This window comes from Lycorma delicatula, chromosome 7 (assembly GCF_047948215.1).
Source record: "Lycorma delicatula isolate Av1 chromosome 7, ASM4794821v1, whole genome shotgun sequence".
NCBI lineage: Eukaryota > Metazoa > Arthropoda > Insecta > Hemiptera > Fulgoridae > Lycorma > Lycorma delicatula.
The window spans coordinates 146,655,992-146,678,591 of NC_134461.1; the positions used below are offsets into that span (position 1 = coordinate 146,655,992).

The 22,600-nt window shown below is 30.3% G+C and overlaps 1 protein-coding gene across 1 annotated transcript in view; it reads left to right on the forward strand.

The window, feature by feature from the left end:
* Window positions 1–22,600, forward strand: part of Tomosyn (syntaxin-binding protein tomosyn) — a 769,959-nt gene that overhangs the window by 401,986 nt on the left and 345,373 nt on the right. Inside the window, exon 3 of the mRNA XM_075372103.1 lies at window positions 21,276–21,458. Within this exon, the coding sequence (XP_075228218.1) occupies window positions 21,276–21,458 (183 nt within the window). The remainder of the gene's footprint in view (window positions 1–21,275; window positions 21,459–22,600) is intronic.

Genomic DNA, 22,600 nt, shown 5'->3' on the forward strand with positions numbered 1-22,600 from the left:
AATGTTTATATATTTTTCTTAAAAGTAATATTCTTAGCGTAAAATATTAAATTTCTTAAATATATAGATATATTTCTTCAGTTTTCCGTAGAGATTTGAAAATTTCATTTTACGTTATACTCCATCCATCAGGTTTACTCTAAAGTAAAGAGATCCGTTCGTAAATTCTTAGCTAACTTCTTGAAGCTTCCGTTAAAATCTTCTTATCTACTGACATCTTCATTTGGATCCAGATTTTTGAGAGGATTCGTAGAAAATCCTGAGATGAATAAAATAATGGCTATAGAATGTGTGTGCGCCCACTTCACTTTCGAACTCACACACACGTTCGTACGCGCCTTCTCATGTTAAATATAAATTGCGTATGTTGTAAAGTTATATCTTTTAATAATACTTATAAAATTATTATTTTTTAATCCAAATAAATTCGGAGGAGCGTAAAATGGTTTTTTTATGTGTTTATTTGCGCTTTTGGAATTTCAAAGTATTTCTTTCCAATTTCGCAAGTGATAATTGTTATACGATATTTTAATAAGGTAAAATGAGTCAGTAGTTACCATATGCTTCAAGCTAAAAAGTTATACATTTTTTTAACCCCCCATTTACTGGCTTAAATATAAACAACAATATTAACGGATTATAAAGTACATTTATTCCAGAAATAGGTGAAAATATTTTGCATAAAAGATAGTAGTAAAAAATTTAAACAAATACCACTAAATATAATTAAAAACTTAAATAATAAACTTACTTACGTTTATGTTTAACTTTGTTATTTTACGCCAATTTATTGATTTTCACCCCACACTTCTGAAAACCTAATACAGGTCCGTACCTGCAATAGGTTTTCAAAAATCTGGGGTGAAATCTGGGATTATGGAACCAATTTTATTCTATTTTTAGGTAAAATACCATAAGAAATCAATAAATCTGATCCTTAATTAATGTCCTAAAAATTTTAATACGACTTCATTTTACCAGGATAGCTGGAATCCGAGGGGCATCTTTCACTAGCCGTAACTGGCAAACGAAGCACTTAAACCCATGTTTATATGAGTTTTTTCCATTATTTTCACGAGTATTATAGGTTATGAAAATTCCGGGAGAACTCTTTGATACACTCTGTATATACAAAAATATTTACTTCGAATAATTTTACCTGAACTTTTATGAATCTGTATTATTTTCAAAAAATTTTCATTCTTAGATATTTAAAAAAAAAACCGGACGTTTATTATTTTCATAATTACCAGAAAACTGACACACAATAAAAGTGTGATACTTTACAAATATCTCTTATGTAACTAACTATATGATATATTATTTATTATTTAATCATCTCACATGTAAATATTTTCATATCACGTTTGACCCTTAGCCCTTTTATTTTATTCGTAAAATATTTTAAATCATATAGCACAATTGAGGGTAATCAAACACAAAGAAAAAATAATATCTTAACAAAAAGCGTTTTCTCATATGTTGATAACAAAATGAATTAATTTCCCAATAAATTGTAATCATTCTCAGTTTATCTCACCGAGCTGGTGTAGTGATTAACTAGTCGTCACAAATCAGTTATTAACTGTTGATTTTTGATGTCGAAGATTCTGAGATTTATTCCTGGTAAAAGTTTTTTTATACGGATTTGAATGCTATACAGTGGATGTACCTTTGTATTTTGGTAGTTTGGTTTCAATTAACCACACGTTTCAGGAATATTCGGCCTGAGTGTTTACAAGATTACTCCTCATTTACATGTCGTACTACCATCCTCATCTCAGTGGGCTGTAGAGGGTTTTATTGTTCTCTTCCTTCTTTTTCTGTTTATCCTCCGGAGGCACCGTCAGGATTACTTCAGAGGATGAGTGATGATGATGATATGTATGAATTTAAATGAAGTTTGTCAGATGGGCGGATCCGTATTGGGTGGGTGGCCTGTCATAACACGGCGCACCTTCGATTACCTATATTTCCGGTGCTAGATTCCGGGCCATGTGGCCCGAACAGGATTGGCCACTGCTTTATCTGTGGAGAGGCCACCACTTGCAGAAGGACTGCAAGCGGAAAGCTCGCTGTCCCTCTTGCAAGTTGCACGGGCATGCACCCGGGAGTCGAGGTTGTAAAGCTTCACCAGTGTCATGAGTCGTCAGTGCTGTACTGACTTGGTGTTTGCTGGGATCAGCCTCGTCCGAGACCACCGGGTTGGTCTAGTTGTGAACGCGTCTTTCCAAATCAGCTGATTTGGAAGTCGAGTGTTCTAGCGTTCAAGTTCTAGTAAAGCCAGTTATTTTTACACGGATTTGAATACTAGATCGTGGTTACCGGTGTTCTTTGGCGGTTGGGTTTCAATTAACCACACATCTCAGTAATGGTCGAACTGAGAATGTACAAGACTACACTTCATTTACCCTCATACATATATCATCCTCATTCATCCTCTAAAGTATTTTCTGATAGGTAATTACCGGAGGCTAAACAGGAAAAAGAAAGAAAGCCTCGTCCGAGAGGGGTGGGAGCCACTAGCGTCCCATCATCAATGATCGGGTGGGGTCTCCCGTTGCAGCACCTTTGGGGGGAAGGTAAGACCGTAGTCCCGGTGGGGAATCTCTTTGGTGGGTTCCCCATTTGAGGCAAGGCGTCAAGAGCGTAGTCCCGGTGGGGGATCCGTTCGGGAGTTCCTCATTAGAGGCAGAGGCATAAAAACCGGAGTCCCGGTAGCGGACCCCTCTGGGGCCCCCCTCATTAGAAGCATGGCATAACAATAAACAACCGAGTCCCGGCTGCTTGGGTAGGGCTTTGTTCCCGCCGAGGTAGTTTGAGGCGATGGTACCCCTCGGAGCTGAGTTCATGTTTGATGAGTGTCGGTTGCGGGTGGCGGGGAAAATAAAGATGCTACAAAAAAAAGAAAAAAGTGACTTATGAACTGAAGACAAAAGAAATAGTAAATAATTTAATTAAAAATTTCAAGGTTTCGACAGAAGTATAACTTTAAAATAAATTTTCCACGAAAGTATGTACTTCTGAATTAAAAATATATATTAATAATTCATTTATCAAGTTTTTGGTATTACTTCCTTAAACAAAACACGAGGCGTTGTATTAGAAGATAATAAAAGCACCATAACGGTAACATGTTTTTGCGTAAAGATCCTTTCAGTTGGATCTTATTTTTCTTCATTTGTCGTTTTTATTAGTTTTCATGATGGATTACGTAAGAAAAATTCCTAACCAAAAAATTTTAATTTCGCATAATTTTATTTTGTTCTTCTGGTTTAACAAGTCATCTTAAACCTTCTTTTTTCTTAGTTATTGTTATTATTATTATTACGATTTGATTTTTAAATTAAGATAAAAAATCTAGCAAAAAATTGCATGACTTACCCTAGCTATTAATAATAAAAATTAAAGCCAAAAAGCAGAATATATATGTTTTTAGACTTCGGGAATAGATTTTAAGAAAGATTTTTCTAAAAATATTCATATATATATATATATATATATATATATGTTATATATATGCTAAACTTGACTAATTTTCTTAAGTAAAGTTTTTTCCAAACCTAACACCCACTTTAATAAAGGCTAAAACAATAAAAATAAAATTTTCACAAAACTTTTCTGAGTTTTTCTATAATTTAAATTATAATTTTAAAAAAATTGTAGACATTCTTGATATTCTGTATATAAAGTATCAAAACTGCTTGAAAAATATTTAAGCCGAAGCAAGATACAAGCAAAATAACAAGCAATAGATAAAAAGCATCTATTTTTATTTTAAGAAGTGGGGTTGAATTTTTGAAAAAAACAATTTTTAAATTATTTATATATGTATAGCCAGTTTGACACAGAAAATGTGATACAATTTCTGTTGAAAGAAACTAGAAAATGAGAACTGGTATCAAGTATTGTAGCAAATATTCTCAGTAAAAAGGAAATAGAAGAGAGAACTGGAATACTGGCTGACCGAACCGGGTGCTCGGTAGGATTTCTATAGTGCCGCCAGCGGAATGATAGTATCTGGGAAACGTTCTCTGAAATTGGCAGAAGAGCACGACCGGGGGACGAAGGAGTGAAGGACAGTTCCCTGCTGAGCTGTCCGCTGGTCCGCACTTGCGTGGATCGGCGACGGCGATGACGCACGGGGACTCTGAATCTCCTGAGTCCGAAGGCTCCCGCCTGGGCTGTGGTAATGCTTCAATGCCGGTCTGTCTCCGGTCAGCTTGAGTTGGGGAGGGATTTAGATTTAGTTGGAAGGGCGCAGGAACACATACGCACGTCAATTAACACCTTGCGGAACCTGTGGCGAGTTCGACATTGCCGCATATGGGGCGTACGTAACTGGTGTTCCCCCTTCTCAAAAATAAAAGCCATTTAAATAAATTACTCATATAAACTTTACTGGTTGTTGTGTGCGCGCGCGCGCACAGTTAATGCAATTGTGATGCATTTCTTAAAGAGCATATTTGCTTTAAGAGAACTTAAGTAGTTTCAACTTCTTTTTTTTTTTTAAGAAAGATAAACTACTCAATTATGAGAGTATTATATTTAAAAATGAGAAACCACCAAAATATTTTTTTTTTAAACTTGTGTGTTTAACAAATGGCTTTGAATTACCACAGGAAGTCGTATTTCATAGAAAAACTTAGTGAGATAGTATATTTTACGGAAAACTGTCTATTATTAATGGTAGTAAATATAAAAACAATAAATTACCACTAATGAAAAAGTTTATACGATTAATTCTTGTAAAATTAGATCAGACGTAGTCGTTAGTTTTAACAGTTAATCGTAATTAATTACTTAGCTAAAACAATTTTTTATGCAACAAAAGGAAGACCTAATAAATAATAAGTAAATAGTTATACGTTTAAAGACTCTTGTTTCTTTTTTTCTCTTTTTTATCTACTATTGTACTCATTAATTCTGTTACTAAGTAATACACGTACATCAAGACACCTTTATACATGTTACACGTAATTCTTCCCTTTAATCAAAACACTTACCTGCATTTATGTTACATATAAAACCGTTTATATTTTATAATGAATAAACGTATATGATAGAAAAACAAGAAACCTTTAGACCATTCTTTATTCTTCCCAACCTTTAGAAGGATCTGCTTGTGATGCCAGTTAAACACTCACTTCAGACCTTCGTCTGAAAATTTTCTTTCAACTTTTCAATAGCTAAAAGGTCTCTCTTAGTTAGTCGTATTTCCGATGCAAAACTCACCCCTAAACCTTTCTCACCGTAAGCCCAGTGGGATACGTACAAAGTCCTCGTCGGACCATCCCAGTTGTTTTAACGCCCATATCTCATCAGTTAAATGTCCTTTTCTTGTTTTTGTCGTTTCAGAGCTGAAATCAGTTTTACTCGAAAACCGTCGTTTATAGATCATTTTCAATTTTTTTTTTTTTACTTTTTTATGTATTTGCAGAAGTAAATGATCAATTGGTCTGCCTCTTCGGCAGACCAGGTCTTTCATTCCTTGTCTTAATATATTATTCCAACACTAAAACAGAACTGTGCTTTTTCTTCAGTTGTAGAAAGAATATAGTCGCAGAACTTTTATCGCTTCAAAACCTGGATTTCATACCGAAGTAATTGATTTTTTGGTAGAGTCATGATGTATTAAATTTACAATTTCAATTAAATTTAAATTAAAAACGAGGAATTTTCATGATCTAACAGAATGTTGTAAATCTTGCATACAGAGTGTGAGCTTCTTCTTCGTGGACCTTTGCTTCTGATAACTAAATATTTTTTTTACAAATTATAGCTAATAATGATGAATAAAAAAATGTATTCCTCTTTTTTTACTTCCTTGTACAAAGTAATAGAAGTATTGTAATCGCAAAATATTTTGGTTCCTGATTTCAACTGAAATATCCATTTTGATCATCCGTGGATCCATTTTGGCTAGTTTCGTTGTGACGTCTGTACGTAACTCGCATAGCTCAAAAACAATTAGCCATACGATGTTGAAATTTTGTATTTAGGACTTTTATAACATCTAGTTGTCCACTTCCCCTTTTGATTGCAATCGACTGAACCAACAATGTCGAAAAAGGGCTAAAGTCCCCAAAAATTTGAATTTTGGACTTTTTCTTAACTGTTGTAATAAGTACTCATTGAGAGCTATTCAACGATATATTACAAGTGGTTCTTACTTCCATTGGTTCCAGAGTTGTATCGAAATAGAATTTTGATTAACGAAATACGATGATTATTTTACAGGAGAAGGCACATTAATTCCAATCAGACTTCATATCCTTTTTTAACTTTTTTTTTTAATTTAAATATATTGATTTATTAATAACTGTTAACCCATGATTGTAAAAAAAGTTTTTTTAATAATTTTTAATTGTTCCATAATAATAATAATAATAATAAAATATGAAAAAAAATCAGAAGTTTATGAAATAAAATTTTATTTACTTTTAAAAATGTGTATATGTAATTTAATAGCCATTGTTACATATGTGTATATGTATTAGATATGGTGAAACATCTCGTTATTTAATATTAATTGAAAATTATAATTTATAATTTTATTATTTTTGGATTTTCTACTTTAATTTCTGTTTAATTTTATTTAATTGTTCTGGAAAATCTGTTTAATTTTATCTACAATAAAGTCAACTACAAAATGACTGAAAAACAGACCCTCACAAGAACAATATGTACACTGATACATACATGCCCGATCTTTAATAAATTGCAAAAAAAATCTAATCTTTTAGTTCATTACTCCTCTTATATTGTCGGAGAATACTTTCCCTAAGCTATAGTTGATCAAAATTTCATTTATTTTTTATTTGTTGCCAATCATTTAATCGCTCTTTGTTTTTATATAATTCTTATGATCTTAATCTGTGTATACGTTTTCTAATTTTCTAATTTTCTCTCTCTTTGTATTCATCATCCTCTCTTAATCATTTTATTCTTTCGTTGATCTTAAAGTTTTCTTCGTTATATTTATCATCTTCTCTTAACCTTCTTATTTTTTGTTTGGTTTTAACATTTTTTTCCTCTTTATATTTATCGTGTTATCTTAATATTTATATTCTTTCTTTGTTTGCAACATTTTCTTCCTCTTTTCATTTTTCTTTTTTGTAATTTAAATATGTTGATTTATTAATGTTAACCTCTGATTGTAAAAAAATTTTACAATAAATAATTACTCAATATAATTTTTTTTAAAAATCAGTAGTTATTAGTGAAATGACATTTTAAGTACTTTTAAAAATCCACATCAGATTTTTTGTAATTATGAATTTTACATTTTTTAAACAAATTTTAAGATTTAAAGGTTAAATAAATTGTTTCGTACGTTAATGTAATAACAGAATGAAGAATATTTAAAAGGGTCAGTGGTGTAACAAATTTTAAAATGTAAAAGACTCCTACAATGAAATCGATCATTAGAAAAAACTAGGTTTTTAATTACGTACTTAAATTCTAATATTACAAGCAATTAATGAATTTATGGAATTTTAACATTTCGCTATTTGTAAAACCGGTGTTAAATGGAATGGTGTATTTATGCGTAATTTACCGTAATTATTACAATTTTTCTTTAAATTATTTGTGATTCTTAAGAATAACTTTTCGAAGGTTTTATTTTGGTATAAATTTCAATTTTATTAAACGTGATTCGTAAAACAAAATTTTTCAAAAACTAGTTTTTTCTTTCAATTTTTTTTATTTTTACTCTAATATCTCCCGCTCTCCTTGGTATCATAATACCTCCTTCCCCGTGCTGTTTTCAGCGCTTGATTGATCACCTTCAAGCTGTTGATGATGCAGAAGCTACTAGTGCAACATTATTTATACAACAAAATACGGAACAATTAAATCACTAACTTAAATTACATTATTTACAAACACATGATTATCAGTATAGCATAGGTTATTACAAAATACAGTTTACAAAATATATTTGCGTCTCAGCTTTCATCCGGAGGTCCTGGGTTCGAATCCCGGTCAGTCGTGACATTTTTCATAAGCTATATTTCCATATCTCACGCACAAGCTTCAAGCTTATGTGGCGATATCATAAAGCAAAAAAAAAAAAATTACATAATATACACGATGTAATATTTACAGGTTGTAAATCGGTGATGACCATTAATTCAACACGACTCACATTACTGCCCATTGTCACCGCCAGTTTAATTCACAATAAGGCGTAAATTACGCTATTCCAAGAAGCTATTTACGGCTACATAATAGTGTAGCCGGCACAAATTACACAAGTTCATACGACTGACGCAAAAAATTATTATTAAGATTACAGTTTATCTCGTATGAGTATGTTACATATTACAATTCTGCCCATATCACGGGTAATCACAGATAAATACATCAATTATAAAACAAGACAAAGACAACATAACAACTTTTAACAATTATATTTTAGAATGTACTAATTACTAAGAACCTTAATCTAATACCTAAGCCTATTACGCTTAAGGCTGGATGCAGCTTCAACCCTGGTAGATTGGGTATCCTTATTGCATAACTCCTTTGTCAGTTGCCAACATATTACTCAGCGCCCCAGAGTGCTTCTTCCCTGCCTTTGGTCTGCAGTATCTGTAAGGCCAGTGACGCAACCTCAGCCCACTACCTCCGATCCTGGAACGTCTATCCCACCAAGGTTTCTGGAATCAACCAACTAATACCCTTCAGCCGTTTGACCCCCTCCCATCTTCTAATTATTAGAACTTTATTTTTATTTTTATTTTTTTTTAAAGAAAAAAAATTATTAGAACTTGTTACTGTACCCGAAATAAAAAAAAATTAATATTTCCCGTAACTTTCTTTTCTATTGTTTGCAGATAATTTCTATTAATCCTAACTTTTATTTGTGTGAGATCTCTTATAATACGAGATATCGTTGAAAGAGATTTCGTGTATGATGACGTAATAAAGTAACGACGTCACTGTTTTTTTTTATTAATTTATCAATCTAAACATAATTTAACTGAAATTGCATTTTAAGAGGAACTTGCCAACAATCGAATTCTAAATTTGAATATATTTTTTGTAATCATGATAAAAAAAGGAATGTTATTACAGAGGGATATATTTTTTTTTTTTCAGCTAGTTTAGCAATTTATCGTATCTTTAGTTTCAGTCTTGTCAGATTAGCCATTGTCTCTCAGTTTACTTTTTTACACATACTTTGCATATTTAGTATATTCTTCTTACACTCTTTGTATTCTTTACTTGCTATTTCTGCATATTTTGAGTCGTCAGTGCTACTTTAAACTCCTCTTATGATCAAACTCTCTTTTCTGAATGACTTTTGTTCTTGATGTTTGCTTTTCTGCATCCATTTTATTTTAATTTTCTCATTTTATACTTTTTATTCTGTTCTACTAAAGAAAAACTACTTCGTTAAAAATCATTATTTTCTACTGCTCTAAGCTTTTTTTGTTTTCATATTCTCACATTTCCAACTCCTATTTTAAAATATGATTTTAGTTTCAGATTGAATTTCATTATTAATTTAGATTTAAGAGATATTACTTTAGTCATGAATAAAATATTTGTTTATTAAATTTTTTATTTTCTCTTTATTTTTTTTTTAATTATTGCATTTTGTTCAATTTTTTTTATTGTTTTCTTTCTATACTAGCTGCAAAGGCGTGCCTACGGCAAGCCCTCCGGGCGGCGTCTCGGAATGAGATTATCCAAAATTGATTACCTCTTATGTAAAATTATTTTTTTCTGAATGATGAAAATTGATATAACGAAAGTTAATTTATAAAAACTCTAGCAATTGATACCAACGAATCGGGATTTTCCGCTAGTGTTCGGTACATTCCGGTGCCTACTTTTCGGTTATAGTTAATTATTTTATGAAACAAATAATCATATAAATAATCTGATGTGGATGTCACATGAATTCCTTGCATTATATTAGAAATACACATTTTTTACTGCACTTCATTTAAACTTATTTGATTTGAAAGTGAGATACTATCCTCCAATTCTTTAATAAAGTGAACAACTACACAATTTCATTGTGGTGGACATCAGTGCATCACATTTTTTTGTGGTGTCCGTATCAGCATTTTATATTAGTTTATATATTAATTTTGTTTCACGTTGCTCAAGTAGCTATGTGGTGTAATAAGTGAGGACGTGTCGGATCCGTAACCATGTATACATCGGTTCAAATCCGACTCCATAGACTATTTTTTTTCCCTTTTTTATTTTAATTTAATTATATTGATCTATTAATAATTAATTATTAACCCCTCTGTAACAACATTTGAATTAAAATGAAAAGTACATAAAATATTATTTCACTAATAACTTCTGATTTTGTTCATATTTTTATTTTATCGTTGTTATTGTTTATTAATTTTTGTTAATAATTAACAATAAAGGTTAATAATTATTAATAAATCAATATATTTAAATAAAAAAATATATGTGTGAAGTCGGATTCGAGCCGATGTGCCTTCCCCTTATCAGATTAAAATTTTATTTGGCTATAACTTTGGAACCAATGAAAATAAGTACTAGTTATGATATATCGTTGAAAAGCTCTCAGTGAAGGCTTATTACTGCAGTTAAATAAAGTCCAAAATTCAAATATTTTGGGATTTTTTGTACACTTTTGGTCTAGTCAATTGCAATCAAAGGGGAAGTGCACAACTAGATGTTACAACAATCCTAAATCCAAAATTTCAACATTCTATGGCTAATCGTTTTTGAGTTATGCGAGGTACTTCCGTACGTTCGTACAGACGTCACGCCGAAACTAATCAAAATGGATTCAGGGATTTTTGATTTTTGATTTCCGTTGTAATCTGAAAACCGAAATTTTTCGGATCACAATACTTTCTTTACTTCGTACAAGCAAGTAAAAAATATATTATTAATTATACTTCGCATATATACAGATATATATGCAATATATCGGTATATAATAATATAACAAGTATTCCCCTGCCCACCAAAAGACATGTGCTAATAAATCGGGATTTTCCGCTAGGGATCGGTACATTCCGGTGCTAATCTAAGCGGGACGGACACATATACAGATACACATACAAATGCCGTTTAGCAGAATAGGATTACGTTTTCAACCATATATTTTGAAATATTTCATTTATTTGTTATATTTTAGCGAGATTTTTGCCGGTTCAAATGTTTCATGCTCCCCTGCTTTGGAAGAAATATGTATTTCGAATAATCATTTTACTTTCTCGGCTAATATAGCTAGTTAGAAGAGCTATTTTAAAGGGGAAATATGGTAATCACGTCAAAAACTGGGTGTCAGGGTTTTTGGAAATATTTACATTACAAGGTCCAACTAGTTCATCCAAACAAAAAAAAAAAAACATATGTATGAGCGTACGTACATGTGCCGCACTGTTTTTAGCCTTGTATCTTAGGATTGATAGAACCGATTTTTTTCAAATTTGGCACTTATACATCTATACATTTCTCTGGATTTGTTGGCTTTTTTAATCAAAATGTAGTTTCTCCCCATCCATCTGTTACTAATGACATATTTTTTCATACTAATTTTTTACTATTTAGCTTATATATATTATAGCTTATATATAGCTAGCTTATATATATATATATATATGTGTGCGTGTGTGTGTGTGTGTGTGTGTGTGTGTGTGTATATATATATATATGTGTGTGTGTGTGTGTGTGTGTGTGTGTGTGTGTGTGTGTGTGTGTGTGTGTGTGTGTGTGTGTGTGTGTGTATGTGTGTGTTATATAGACATAAATTATGTAAAATAAACGTTTTTAAAATAAAAAAACCACCATAAAAAATCATTTTTCAATCTCTCTTTAATTTTATACATTTTGAAATCATCACAGAATTATGGTGGTTTGTAATTTTTTTAGTTAGTATCGAATTTAGAAGAGGAGTTTTTTAATTAAATTTTTGTTATTTTTAGGGCAAAATTTATTTTTATTAATCTTCTTTTTAAATAATTTCTTGTATATATTTTTTCTGCTATTTGTGAAAATTTTATTACACAATAAAATATGAAAAAATTAATATTCCACACTCCAGTAGTATATTTTGAGAAACTCAATTTCAATTTAAAATCTAATGATTCAAAATTAGATTTAAAATAATTGTAATATATAAACGTACAAATATATTTAATGTATATATATATACATATACATTAAATATATACGTGATTCAAAAAGGACTTAACTACTTTAAAAGCATATAAAAATTAATTGAGATAACTTATAAATTCGTCTGGTTGAAGTCTCATTTCATAGAAAACACATTAGGTTTGTTATTCAACATTATGTTCGGTACGGCTTCCATTTTTAATGCGATATACATCTCACCCGAAGTCGATTTCATTGCAGATGGTAGCCAGCAAGTCGGGCGTTACCTTTGCAGCTGCGGCGTTAATTAGAAGTCTTATTTTAACAAGATCAGTAGGCAAAAGTGGTACACATTAATGAAACCATGAAACCCGACACGAAAAATCTTGCGTGGTGAAATCGGGGAGTGAGATGGCCATACAATTGGACCTTTACGACCAACCACCGACCTGAGATTCGATTATCAAGAATATGTCGGACTTCTAGACATTAGTCAGGTGGTGTCCCGTCTTGCTAGTATTAATGGCGTTCATCTTGGTCATCATCGTCTAATTGAGGAATTAAAAAATTCTGAATCACGCCCAGATATGCGATGTCAACTACGGTTGCCTCCTGGAAGATGAATGGGTCGTACATTCTTTGTTCGCTTAGGGCACAAAAAGTATTGACATTAAGGCTGTCACGAATACGCTGCAAAGTTTCATGAGGGTTTTCGCTATTCCATATTCGGCAGTTTTGTTTGTTCACCTTGTCTCTGATTTTATACGTTGACCTTTCACGAAAAATTACATTGTCTAAAATGTATCGTCGTCTGCAATTATATCCATCATTTACGTACAATGCTACAGCCGAGCAACTTTGTCATCTGTAATGTGTTGAACCACGGTTAGATTGTACAGCTTCAAGTGCAATAGTTTACGTAATACGCACCAAACAGTCGTTTGTGGAATGCCAGCCTCATGTGATACACATCGAGTTGATTTCTTCGGAATTCGTGGAAAGCTTTCTCTGAGTTATTCCCCAACAGCTTCTGCGACACGCGGGAGTCCTGTTGATTTTGTATGTTTAACAGAACAACTTGTCTCAGCGAAGGTTTGGAGCAAAATGTAAATTGTACGCCTAATAATCGTACAATTTACTCTTCGCGAAACCAAAACACCGACTTACTCTTTTGGCGAAACAAAAACACACAGCGATCATGTTTCGCACCAGTAAATTTTTTACACCGGTGATATCGCTGATGGTCGAATTCAGTACTAATGATCTACGTGTGTAAACTTGATGTGTTTTGTTATGGCAAAACATAATCGGTTGAGGTCTCATTTCATAAAATGAGACCTCAACCTAATTTTTAATTTATGTAAATAAATTTTATATGCTTTTAAAATATTGAAGTCCTTTTTGAATCACCCGGATGTATATATATATATATATATATATTTTTATATATATATGTGTGTGTGTGGGTGTATGTGTGTGTGTGTGTGTGTGTGTGCGTGTGTATGTTATATGAAATACCGAATACATTTGTATACTCGTATTTAATGAAACTTGTTTGTGGTTATTGATTATTAATTGTTAGCCATGTAATGAGCTCTTTATAAATACGCTCGCAATCTAATCCGACCGTATTTTTTCTTTATTTTTGCCATCTACCTTTTTCTTTATTTACCTATTGTTTCTTTTTCGGAGAACAAATCGTTTATTTAATTAAATAGAATAATTATTATATATTTTGTATAAAGAATTGAAGTATAAAGGAACATTTTACAACATAAATTAAAATCAGATCTTGAAAATTTCTCTGATCTGTCTCTCTCTTTCTGCATATAAGTATATATTGTTAACAAAAGAAATATGAAATTCAATTGGAATCTCCTTTTTTATGTATATATGTTTATTTTTACCGTCTGCTTCTTTTATCATTTGGGATTTGAGGCTCCTTTTGATGCTTTTTTTATGCCATGTCATTTTGTTTATTTTTTCTCCTTTATTCTTTAAATTTTATTCTTATCGTTCTTCTTATGACATCCTTTTGTTGTTCGTTCTTTTATTAGGTATAAATAAATTTTTTAATGGTTTTAAAGTAAAAAAAGAAAAACATTATGTTAAAAATTTACCTTTTCTTAATATTTTTAATTATTTTATTTCTTAAGTTGTAAATTTTTATTACAACGTTTTTTTGTTTTAATGATATTATAAGATATACAAAACATAAGAGATGGCTTTGATTTTTATAAAAAAACTGAAATAACATCTTCTTTTTTTATTTTTATTGAGCTGAACTTTCAATTTTTTTTAACAGTAATAATGTAAAATTAAAATTGTTATTTTTTGTAATATAACTTTCCAAACTTTCGAAAATTCTTAATAAAAATGTATAAATCATTTATCATAATTCGGTTTAATTTATTCATCCTAATTTCGATAAAAATTTTAATTTTTTATTAAAACTAAAATGACGAATTTTAGTAAGATATACCAATTGACCTACTGAGCTAATTTCTAGTAGTGTTATAAATTATCAGTCGGTATGTATTAATATTACTATTATTAAGTTTCTATTATTGGATTTAATTTTGATAGAAATATAAAATAAAAGTTACTACGGGGCGTTTTTCCTCGTTTTATTACTACCGTGAATTTTCCGTTTTTTTAAATTTAATTGCTTATAACTCAAAAATAAATAGTATTTATCAAGAAACGGTTTGCCTGATCGTTTTTCTCGTAAACGTTTACATTAAAATCATGTATCACATGTCCATTTTCCTATTTAAAAAAAGTTTTATTTAATCTGGCTGATCCAAGATGGCGTACAAAAATTTCACACACACCTTAAACTAGTAATTTTGTAACTATGTAGATGCGTACTGGTTTTTAATTCCTAGTGTCCCTCAGTTTTGAAATATAAAGCCGTTCCCATACATTAATATCACTCTGTATATACATTTTATGATAAGAGACAAGGTTCAGGAGGTATAATTAAGGAGTTAACTGAATCCATCACCGTCAACGTTTCTCCAATTTACCTTTATTCCTTACGGTATATACTTTTCTTCCTTTTATAGGCTTGATTTTGAAGAATTAGTAAATATAGTATCTATCCTTTGAGAAAGGATTTTTTTTCTACTTTATTAGGTTGCTGTACAGTCCCATTATATTTGTCTTTTTAAAAAATATACTGCAACAGTAAAAAGCATTGTTCTTTCTTATTTATAAGTTTTTCTCTTTTTGTTTATCGTCATTTCGGTATTTTATAGTTCCTTCTCGTAATGTACAAAATATACACACACATACACGCGCGCGCGTTCTCTTTTCTTATATTCTTTAAGAACACAATGATATTGAATTTCTATATTTTTTTTTAAATTCATATTTCAGTTTTCAATTTTTAGATAACTACCGAAAATTAGTTAAATAATATTCTAGAAAAACATAATACAAATAAAGAAAAAAATTCTTCAATAACTAGTCTAATGAATTTTAATTTTCTGTTCAATTATTATAAAATATAAGATAAAAAAAAAAAAAATAGCGTTCAAAATGCTGCATTTAAGTCAGTTTATTATTTTTTTTAATTTTATTAGAATTGTAACATTTTTGAAAAAATCTGATGTAGACATCACATGACTTCCTTGTACGCCTATTAAATTACATATACACATTTTTTTAAAATGAAAAGTACATATCATTTTATTTCATTAATAACTTCTGTTATTTTTTCATAATTGTTTTTTTGTTATTGAATTATTATTAACCGCCAACATTTTTTTTTTTTACAATGAGAGATTACTAATTATTAATAAATCAATATATTTAAATTAAAGAAAAAAGTTAAAAAAAGGGAGATGAAGTCTGATTCGAACCGATGTGCCTTCTCCTAATATCCAAATATTTCATTAATTAAAGTTTTATTTGACTATAACTCTGTAACCAATGAGAATAAGTACCACTTATGATATATCGTTGAAAAGCTCTCGATAAGGGCTTATTACTACTGCAGTTAAGAAAAATTCCAAATCCAAATTTGTCTGGATTTTGAGCATTGTTAGACACTTTTCGTTCAGTCGATTACAATTAAAAGGGGAGGTGCACAACTAGAAGTTGCAACACTTCTAAATATAAAATTTCAACATCCTACGGTTAATCTTTTTTGAGTCATTTGAGGTACGTACGTATGTAAAGACGTCACGCCAAAACTAGTCAAAATGGATATCACCGTTTAAATCTGAAAACCGAAATATTTGCGATTACAATACCTTCTTGCACTTGTAATAATAATAAAAACCGATTTCAAAAGAAACCACATCTAAAGTGACTTTTGTTTTAAATTTTTTTTTTATATTTTGACTTTTTAAAATCCCTTATTTGAAATAGAAAAAATCGCCGAATAGAAAAAATCCCTTATTTGAAATTGACTTTCATAAATCTAATTGCCAAGAATAATTGACAAAAATGTTGATTATAGGAAAGCTTTTTTGTGAATTAATTATTATTTCTGTTTATTTGTTTATTTTGCAATTTGTTTTTAATTTTAATTAAATATATTATTGGTACACTTATAAAAATACCATGTTTACGTCATTCATACGCCCAGATTTAAGAGATTTTCACAAATTCGTTTAAAAGAAAGAAAAAGCTATAAAATTTGGATTATATAGTAAGAAAAATAGTTCAAATAAACGACCAAGTGACATAATACAGGATACGAGTTAAGGTACTCTGAATTATAATAATAATAATATTTTTAATTTAAGTTTTTTAAGTACTTTCTTGAGTTTTTTACGCAAAAGTTATTTACAATTAGAATGACATTATATTATGTTATTACACTTTGAGAAAAAAAATAATAAAACCAATCATAAAAACAAATTTAAAAATATATTTCAATTAAGCATTTTAATTTTTCGTAAAAGTAATAATGTTCCCTATAATTTAATAACAGAGAAACTTTTTCTAAAAATATAAAAAGAAACACAATCATCGAATTTTTTGTTCACTTCAGTATAAGTGAAGCTTGAACAGGTATATATAAAACATGTTTATAGACTTGAGAAAACCTCCTATTCATCATCATTATTTTGATTTTGGAAACAAAAAAAAAACTGTTTTTAAATAAAATATGTGGTATATGAATGCTTCTAAGTGCATATTCATTGCATATTAGTGCATATTATGTCAATCTCCGTGGTGGTAGCGTTTTCATCCGGAGGTCAGGGTTCGTAACATTTTTCATAAGCTGTAAAATTCCATGCTCATATTCCACGTACATACTTTAAAGCTTCTGTATAATTTCATCAACTAAAAAATAAAAATAATTTAATCTTTTTTAACAACATTAAAATATCTACAATATAATATTATATATTATAATATTATGAATAATATTTGAATATCTGTAAGTAACTTGAAAGAGAGAAAGTCTAACAGCAGTTGACTCCTCTTTATTCAGTTTACTCTCGTTGGCACCCTACAACAGCTACCGTTGCATGAAGACGATAAATGAGTTTTTTGTAGCATGTGAAAATTGCTGTTCCTTATCGGGACTTGAACCCAGAACCTCCGGATGAAATTGAAAGACGCCACGTTCCAACCTCATTCATTCTTTTTCTTCTTTTGTTTTCTCTCTTTCCCCTACTTTTTCATTCTCTCTGCACGTTATTCTTTGAGTTCTCTGACTTTTCTATTTTAAGATTTTCGTTTCTGATCTTCTGTTCTTCGAAACTTCGTAATATCATATTTTGGTTTTAAGAGTGTTCTTTCACTTATCTTTTTTTTATATTTTTCTTTTTTAATTTCTCTAATCTAATTTATTTATGATTTCCTATTAAATTGATCGACAATTTATTTTAAGGGAAAAAGTATTTTGTTCCTTTTTTTTATTTGGTTAAAAAACCTAAATATAATTTGTTAAATTATAAAATAATTTGTTAAATTAAACTTAGTTTATTGTGTATGTATTTAAAATATTCAATAATGTATGTTATGTTTCTCTTTAATAATTTTTTAAATAAAAATGAACTGATGCTTACGAAAATGAACGAATTTAAATTATTTTTGTATTTTAACCTGATGATAAGATTTAGATATCGTGAAACGCGGTTTTTTTAAATTTAATTTTTTTTTGTTACTTATATATTTAAATAATAAGTTTTCAATGTGAAAATTTTATTTTTTACTAATACCTAAAAGAAAATTTGAATTAATGGTAATTTTTCTTTTTGTAATCGGTAATTGTGGTTAAAGATTTTAATATTATGAATTATGAAATTTAAATATGAAATTTTAATAATTATAAATTTTTGAAAAGTAATTGAAACACAACTTCGAAAATGTTGAATTTTTGGTATGATAAATTTATAAAAGATTTTTCGAACTTATTTTCTTCTATTACTAAAAAACCTTTATTCATTTTGGACTATTTTTAGGTTTTTAGTTGTAATTTATTTGGCAAAAATCATCTTCCATTTACGTTTAACCAAAGCATGGATAATTAAGGTGTTCAGAATTAATGATGTAACATACATTCACGGTTAAGGAAAAAATTAAAAACTGAAAAAATTTATTTTACTCTTAATGCTTCAACTTTGATAATACGTACGGAGTGTTCAGAGATGTATTCCCCAAACTTCAGTTACTGATTCAGGACACCAAAGTGACCAAAAACGTTTATATCGACGAAAGTCCTGCTTTGCTTTGTTTTCCTCCTCACACTCTCTCCATCTTTTCTGTTTATCCTCCGTAACTACCGTAAGGTATTACGTCAGAGGCTGGTGAGGATGATATGTATGAAAGTAAATGAAGTGTAGTCTTGTACAGACTTTGATCTATTTGTTTTTCTTCTGGATGTCATTTTGTGATTTTCAACAAAAAAAACATGATATATCAGGAAGGGATAAACCTACTTTAATTAAATCTGGCACATCTAAGACTAGTGTCTTATTCAAAAAAAATTTTGAAAATGTCACAATAAAAATTTCAAAATTGCTGCCATCTTAATTTTTTAATTCTCAATATCTTTGTAATTATTTGTTTCATCAAATTCTTACTTATTACAAAATTTATTAAGAATTTTATTTTGAACAAAATGACACCTAATTTGTAAAGATCCGTAGATAAACAAATCAAGTTATTGCAAACAAATAAACCAGTTATAAGCTGCTAATATTTGTAGTAGTGTCAGGGTGTCCCATATAAAACGCAACCCATCAATCACTCATCCATGAAATTTCACAAATCAAGCCTACTCTCCTACTCGTTACTGCAATGGACTCGTCCAACATCTGAACATCGCGGCGACGCAGTAGAACACTACCGATAGTAACAACAATGCAATCATAACGTTCAGTGTATTGCTAGAGACAAGATGGTGTTTTCGCTAGATGAGCGTGTTTTCATTGTTGAGTCGTACTTCAGTACGAAATCAGCGGTTGCAGTGCAAGATATGTTTCGCCATAAGTACCCAGATAAACAGACTCCTAACAAAACATCAGTATTAAGGTTAGTTGCAAAATTTAGGGAGACCGGTTTTGTTAATAACAAGGAACACAAAAGATCTGCGTCGGTGTTGAATACAGATACAGTCGCTGAAATCAAAGACCGATTACTCGCCTCGCCAAATAAATCGATCAGATGTTTGTCTGCTGAAATTAATTTGCCTAAATCGACTGTTCATCGGGCGACCAAACGATTACAATTACGACCTTATCGCATTCAAACGGTTCATCGACTTCTTGAGCCCGACAAAGAAAAACGGCTAAAATATTGTCAACGGTTCCGTCGATTTCTGCGTGAGGGAATTAATGTTATGGATTCGTTATTTTTCACAGATGAAACACGGTTTCATTTGGATGGCTACGTAAACAGCCTAAACAGTAGAATTTGGTGCTGAAAATCCCCACGTTTATCACGAAAAACAATTACACCCGCAGAAGTCGGGCGTGTGGTGCGCGATATCACGTAAGAAAATAATCGGTCCTATTTTTTTCGAGTACACCATTAATGCAGAACGATATCAGGATATTTTATTTCAGTTCGTTGCACTCTTGGAAGAGGAAGACAGACGCTGCTGGCTACAACATGACGGTGCGACATCGCACTACGCAGGTTCAACTTCTGATTTCGTCGAGGAATTCTTTGGTAATCGTGTTATCGGTCGAGGCTTGTGGCCACCAAGATCTCCAGATTTGACTGCGGCGGATTTTTTTGTACGGGGTTACCTCAAAGAAAAAGCCTACAGCAACAAACCACGAACACTTGAACGATTGAAAGTCAATATTGAACAAGCTGCAAGCTGTATTAAATATCCAGCCACAAATTTGAAAAAAGTTGCAAGAAACGCTGTAAAAAGAATTGAAGCTTGTATTCAAGAAGATGGCGGCCACTTCCAACATTTACTCTAAATGTAAGGTAATGGATGGTAATAATAAAAATTACATTTACATTTACACATGCCTTTTTATTATTTCATTACCTACCAATATAAGGTTGGGTTACGTTTTATATGGGACATCTTGTATTATAATTTTTATTACATTTAGTGGAAGAAATAAAAACAGGCAAAAAATTATCAGTTTGGATTACGTCGAGCAAGCGTACTACCGGGTAAATTGCCAGCAACAACTAGATTGTTTGTTATCAGATTTTTTACAAATGAGGTGTCAATTTGTTAAAAAATTAAGATGGACGCCATTTTGAAATTTTTGCAGGTAACTTTACAAAATTTTGTATTTTATTGAATAAGACACTAGCCTTAGATGTGCCAAATTTAATAGGTTTATCGCTCCTGAGAAATCATTTTTTTTTTGAAAATCACAAAATGGCGTCCAGAAGGAAAATAGGACTTATGTCGATATTAACCTTTTTGCTCATTTTGGTGTCCTGAATCGGTGCCTGAAATTCGAGGAATACGTCTCGGTGCAGTCTGTATAATTGTACTCAATATATTAGATTATAAATATTAGTGATGAGCAATCGTTCTTAAATTTGTAATCATGGAGTTTGTAAAACAATTCTAATCAGAATTTAAGAAAAAATAGAAATTTGTATATTAAAATAGTTGTTATACACCTTTTAATTGTATTTTCCTTAGTTTGAATATATGTATGTATAAAATATTATCTCAAATGATGTTTGTGTTTTTCCTTGACTAAAAACTTTCTCAGACTTGGTAGACCCGGTGTTGATTCACATGTCCGTCATGAAACAGAATCAGCTGTTATTCAAGTGGTTTTCTTGACGAATGAAGGTGCTCTAATTACGGCTACCGCAGATGACAGTGTACATCTATGGGATTTCCGTCAGAAAAGACCACAAGTCGTCCACAGTCTCAAATTTCAAAGAGAAAGGTGAGTAGATTATATATGTATATTTAGATTTTATTTTTATTTCAATAGATTTTTTTTCTTTTGTAGAATATATATATGAAATGTAGAAAGTATATTTCCGTTTTTAATAATAATAATTTTTTCAAATTTTTCCCGAAGAGAATTTTTTCCGCAAATAATTAAATGAGATTAATGACCTAAGAAATTTGTGTTGGATAAATCTGTGGGTAGTAAAAAGAAAATAATAACACAATTTTCTTTTTGTAAAAAAAGGTAAATGTTACGTGAACAGAAAATATGTAAAAGAATCTGTTTATATGAATAGATATAAACCGTCTGAATTGCACTCATCTCCCTTACTACTGTTAACTTTTTTTATATATACAGAAACTTTCTACTGCTTTTTAATCGAAAAAGTTTGATTACATACTCTGTTTATATAATATTGAGAAGAATCTCCTGAATTTACAAAAAAAAAGAAAAAATAACTTGAATCATCAGTAATATTTATTTACATAATCTTTCTTGGGTAAATGGGATTTTTCAACCCGGTAATCATGTTTATTCATTGTTGAAATTTCCAATTACAAAGAGGTATTTTTCTCATATTAATGTAAGTGTCTTTATTGCAAAGGTTTTTAATGTAGGGTGCAATTATGCGTATAATAACACCGTATTTATATTATTACTTTTAGCAGTAATAACATTTTATTATAAAGAGAAATTCTATATCGTAACATATAACAAATAAACAGTATAATAGTAGAAAAATTTTCAAAATTTTTAAAACCTTGCTTTACACTTTTTAGTCACATTTTAATCAAATTATTATCACATATTCCATGAGTAATTAATAGGTTAATTTGGATTATCATATATTGAAATTTCTAATATATTTATGAAATATCAAATCACTCTCTCTCTCTCTCTCTCTCTCTATATATATATATATATATATACTTGCAGACTCGGCCATGCTTCTCTAATGCTTGATTTGAGTATATTTACATATTAAATGAACACAATTGAAAGTTTGATGAAACATTAATAAATGAACATTGCGGAACTTCACAAAATTTAACCCCTTTTCCTTTCCCCCCGTTTCCCCCTTTCATTTTGTTTCTCCATTTCCTTTTCGTTTTTCCCCATTTACCTTATTTCCA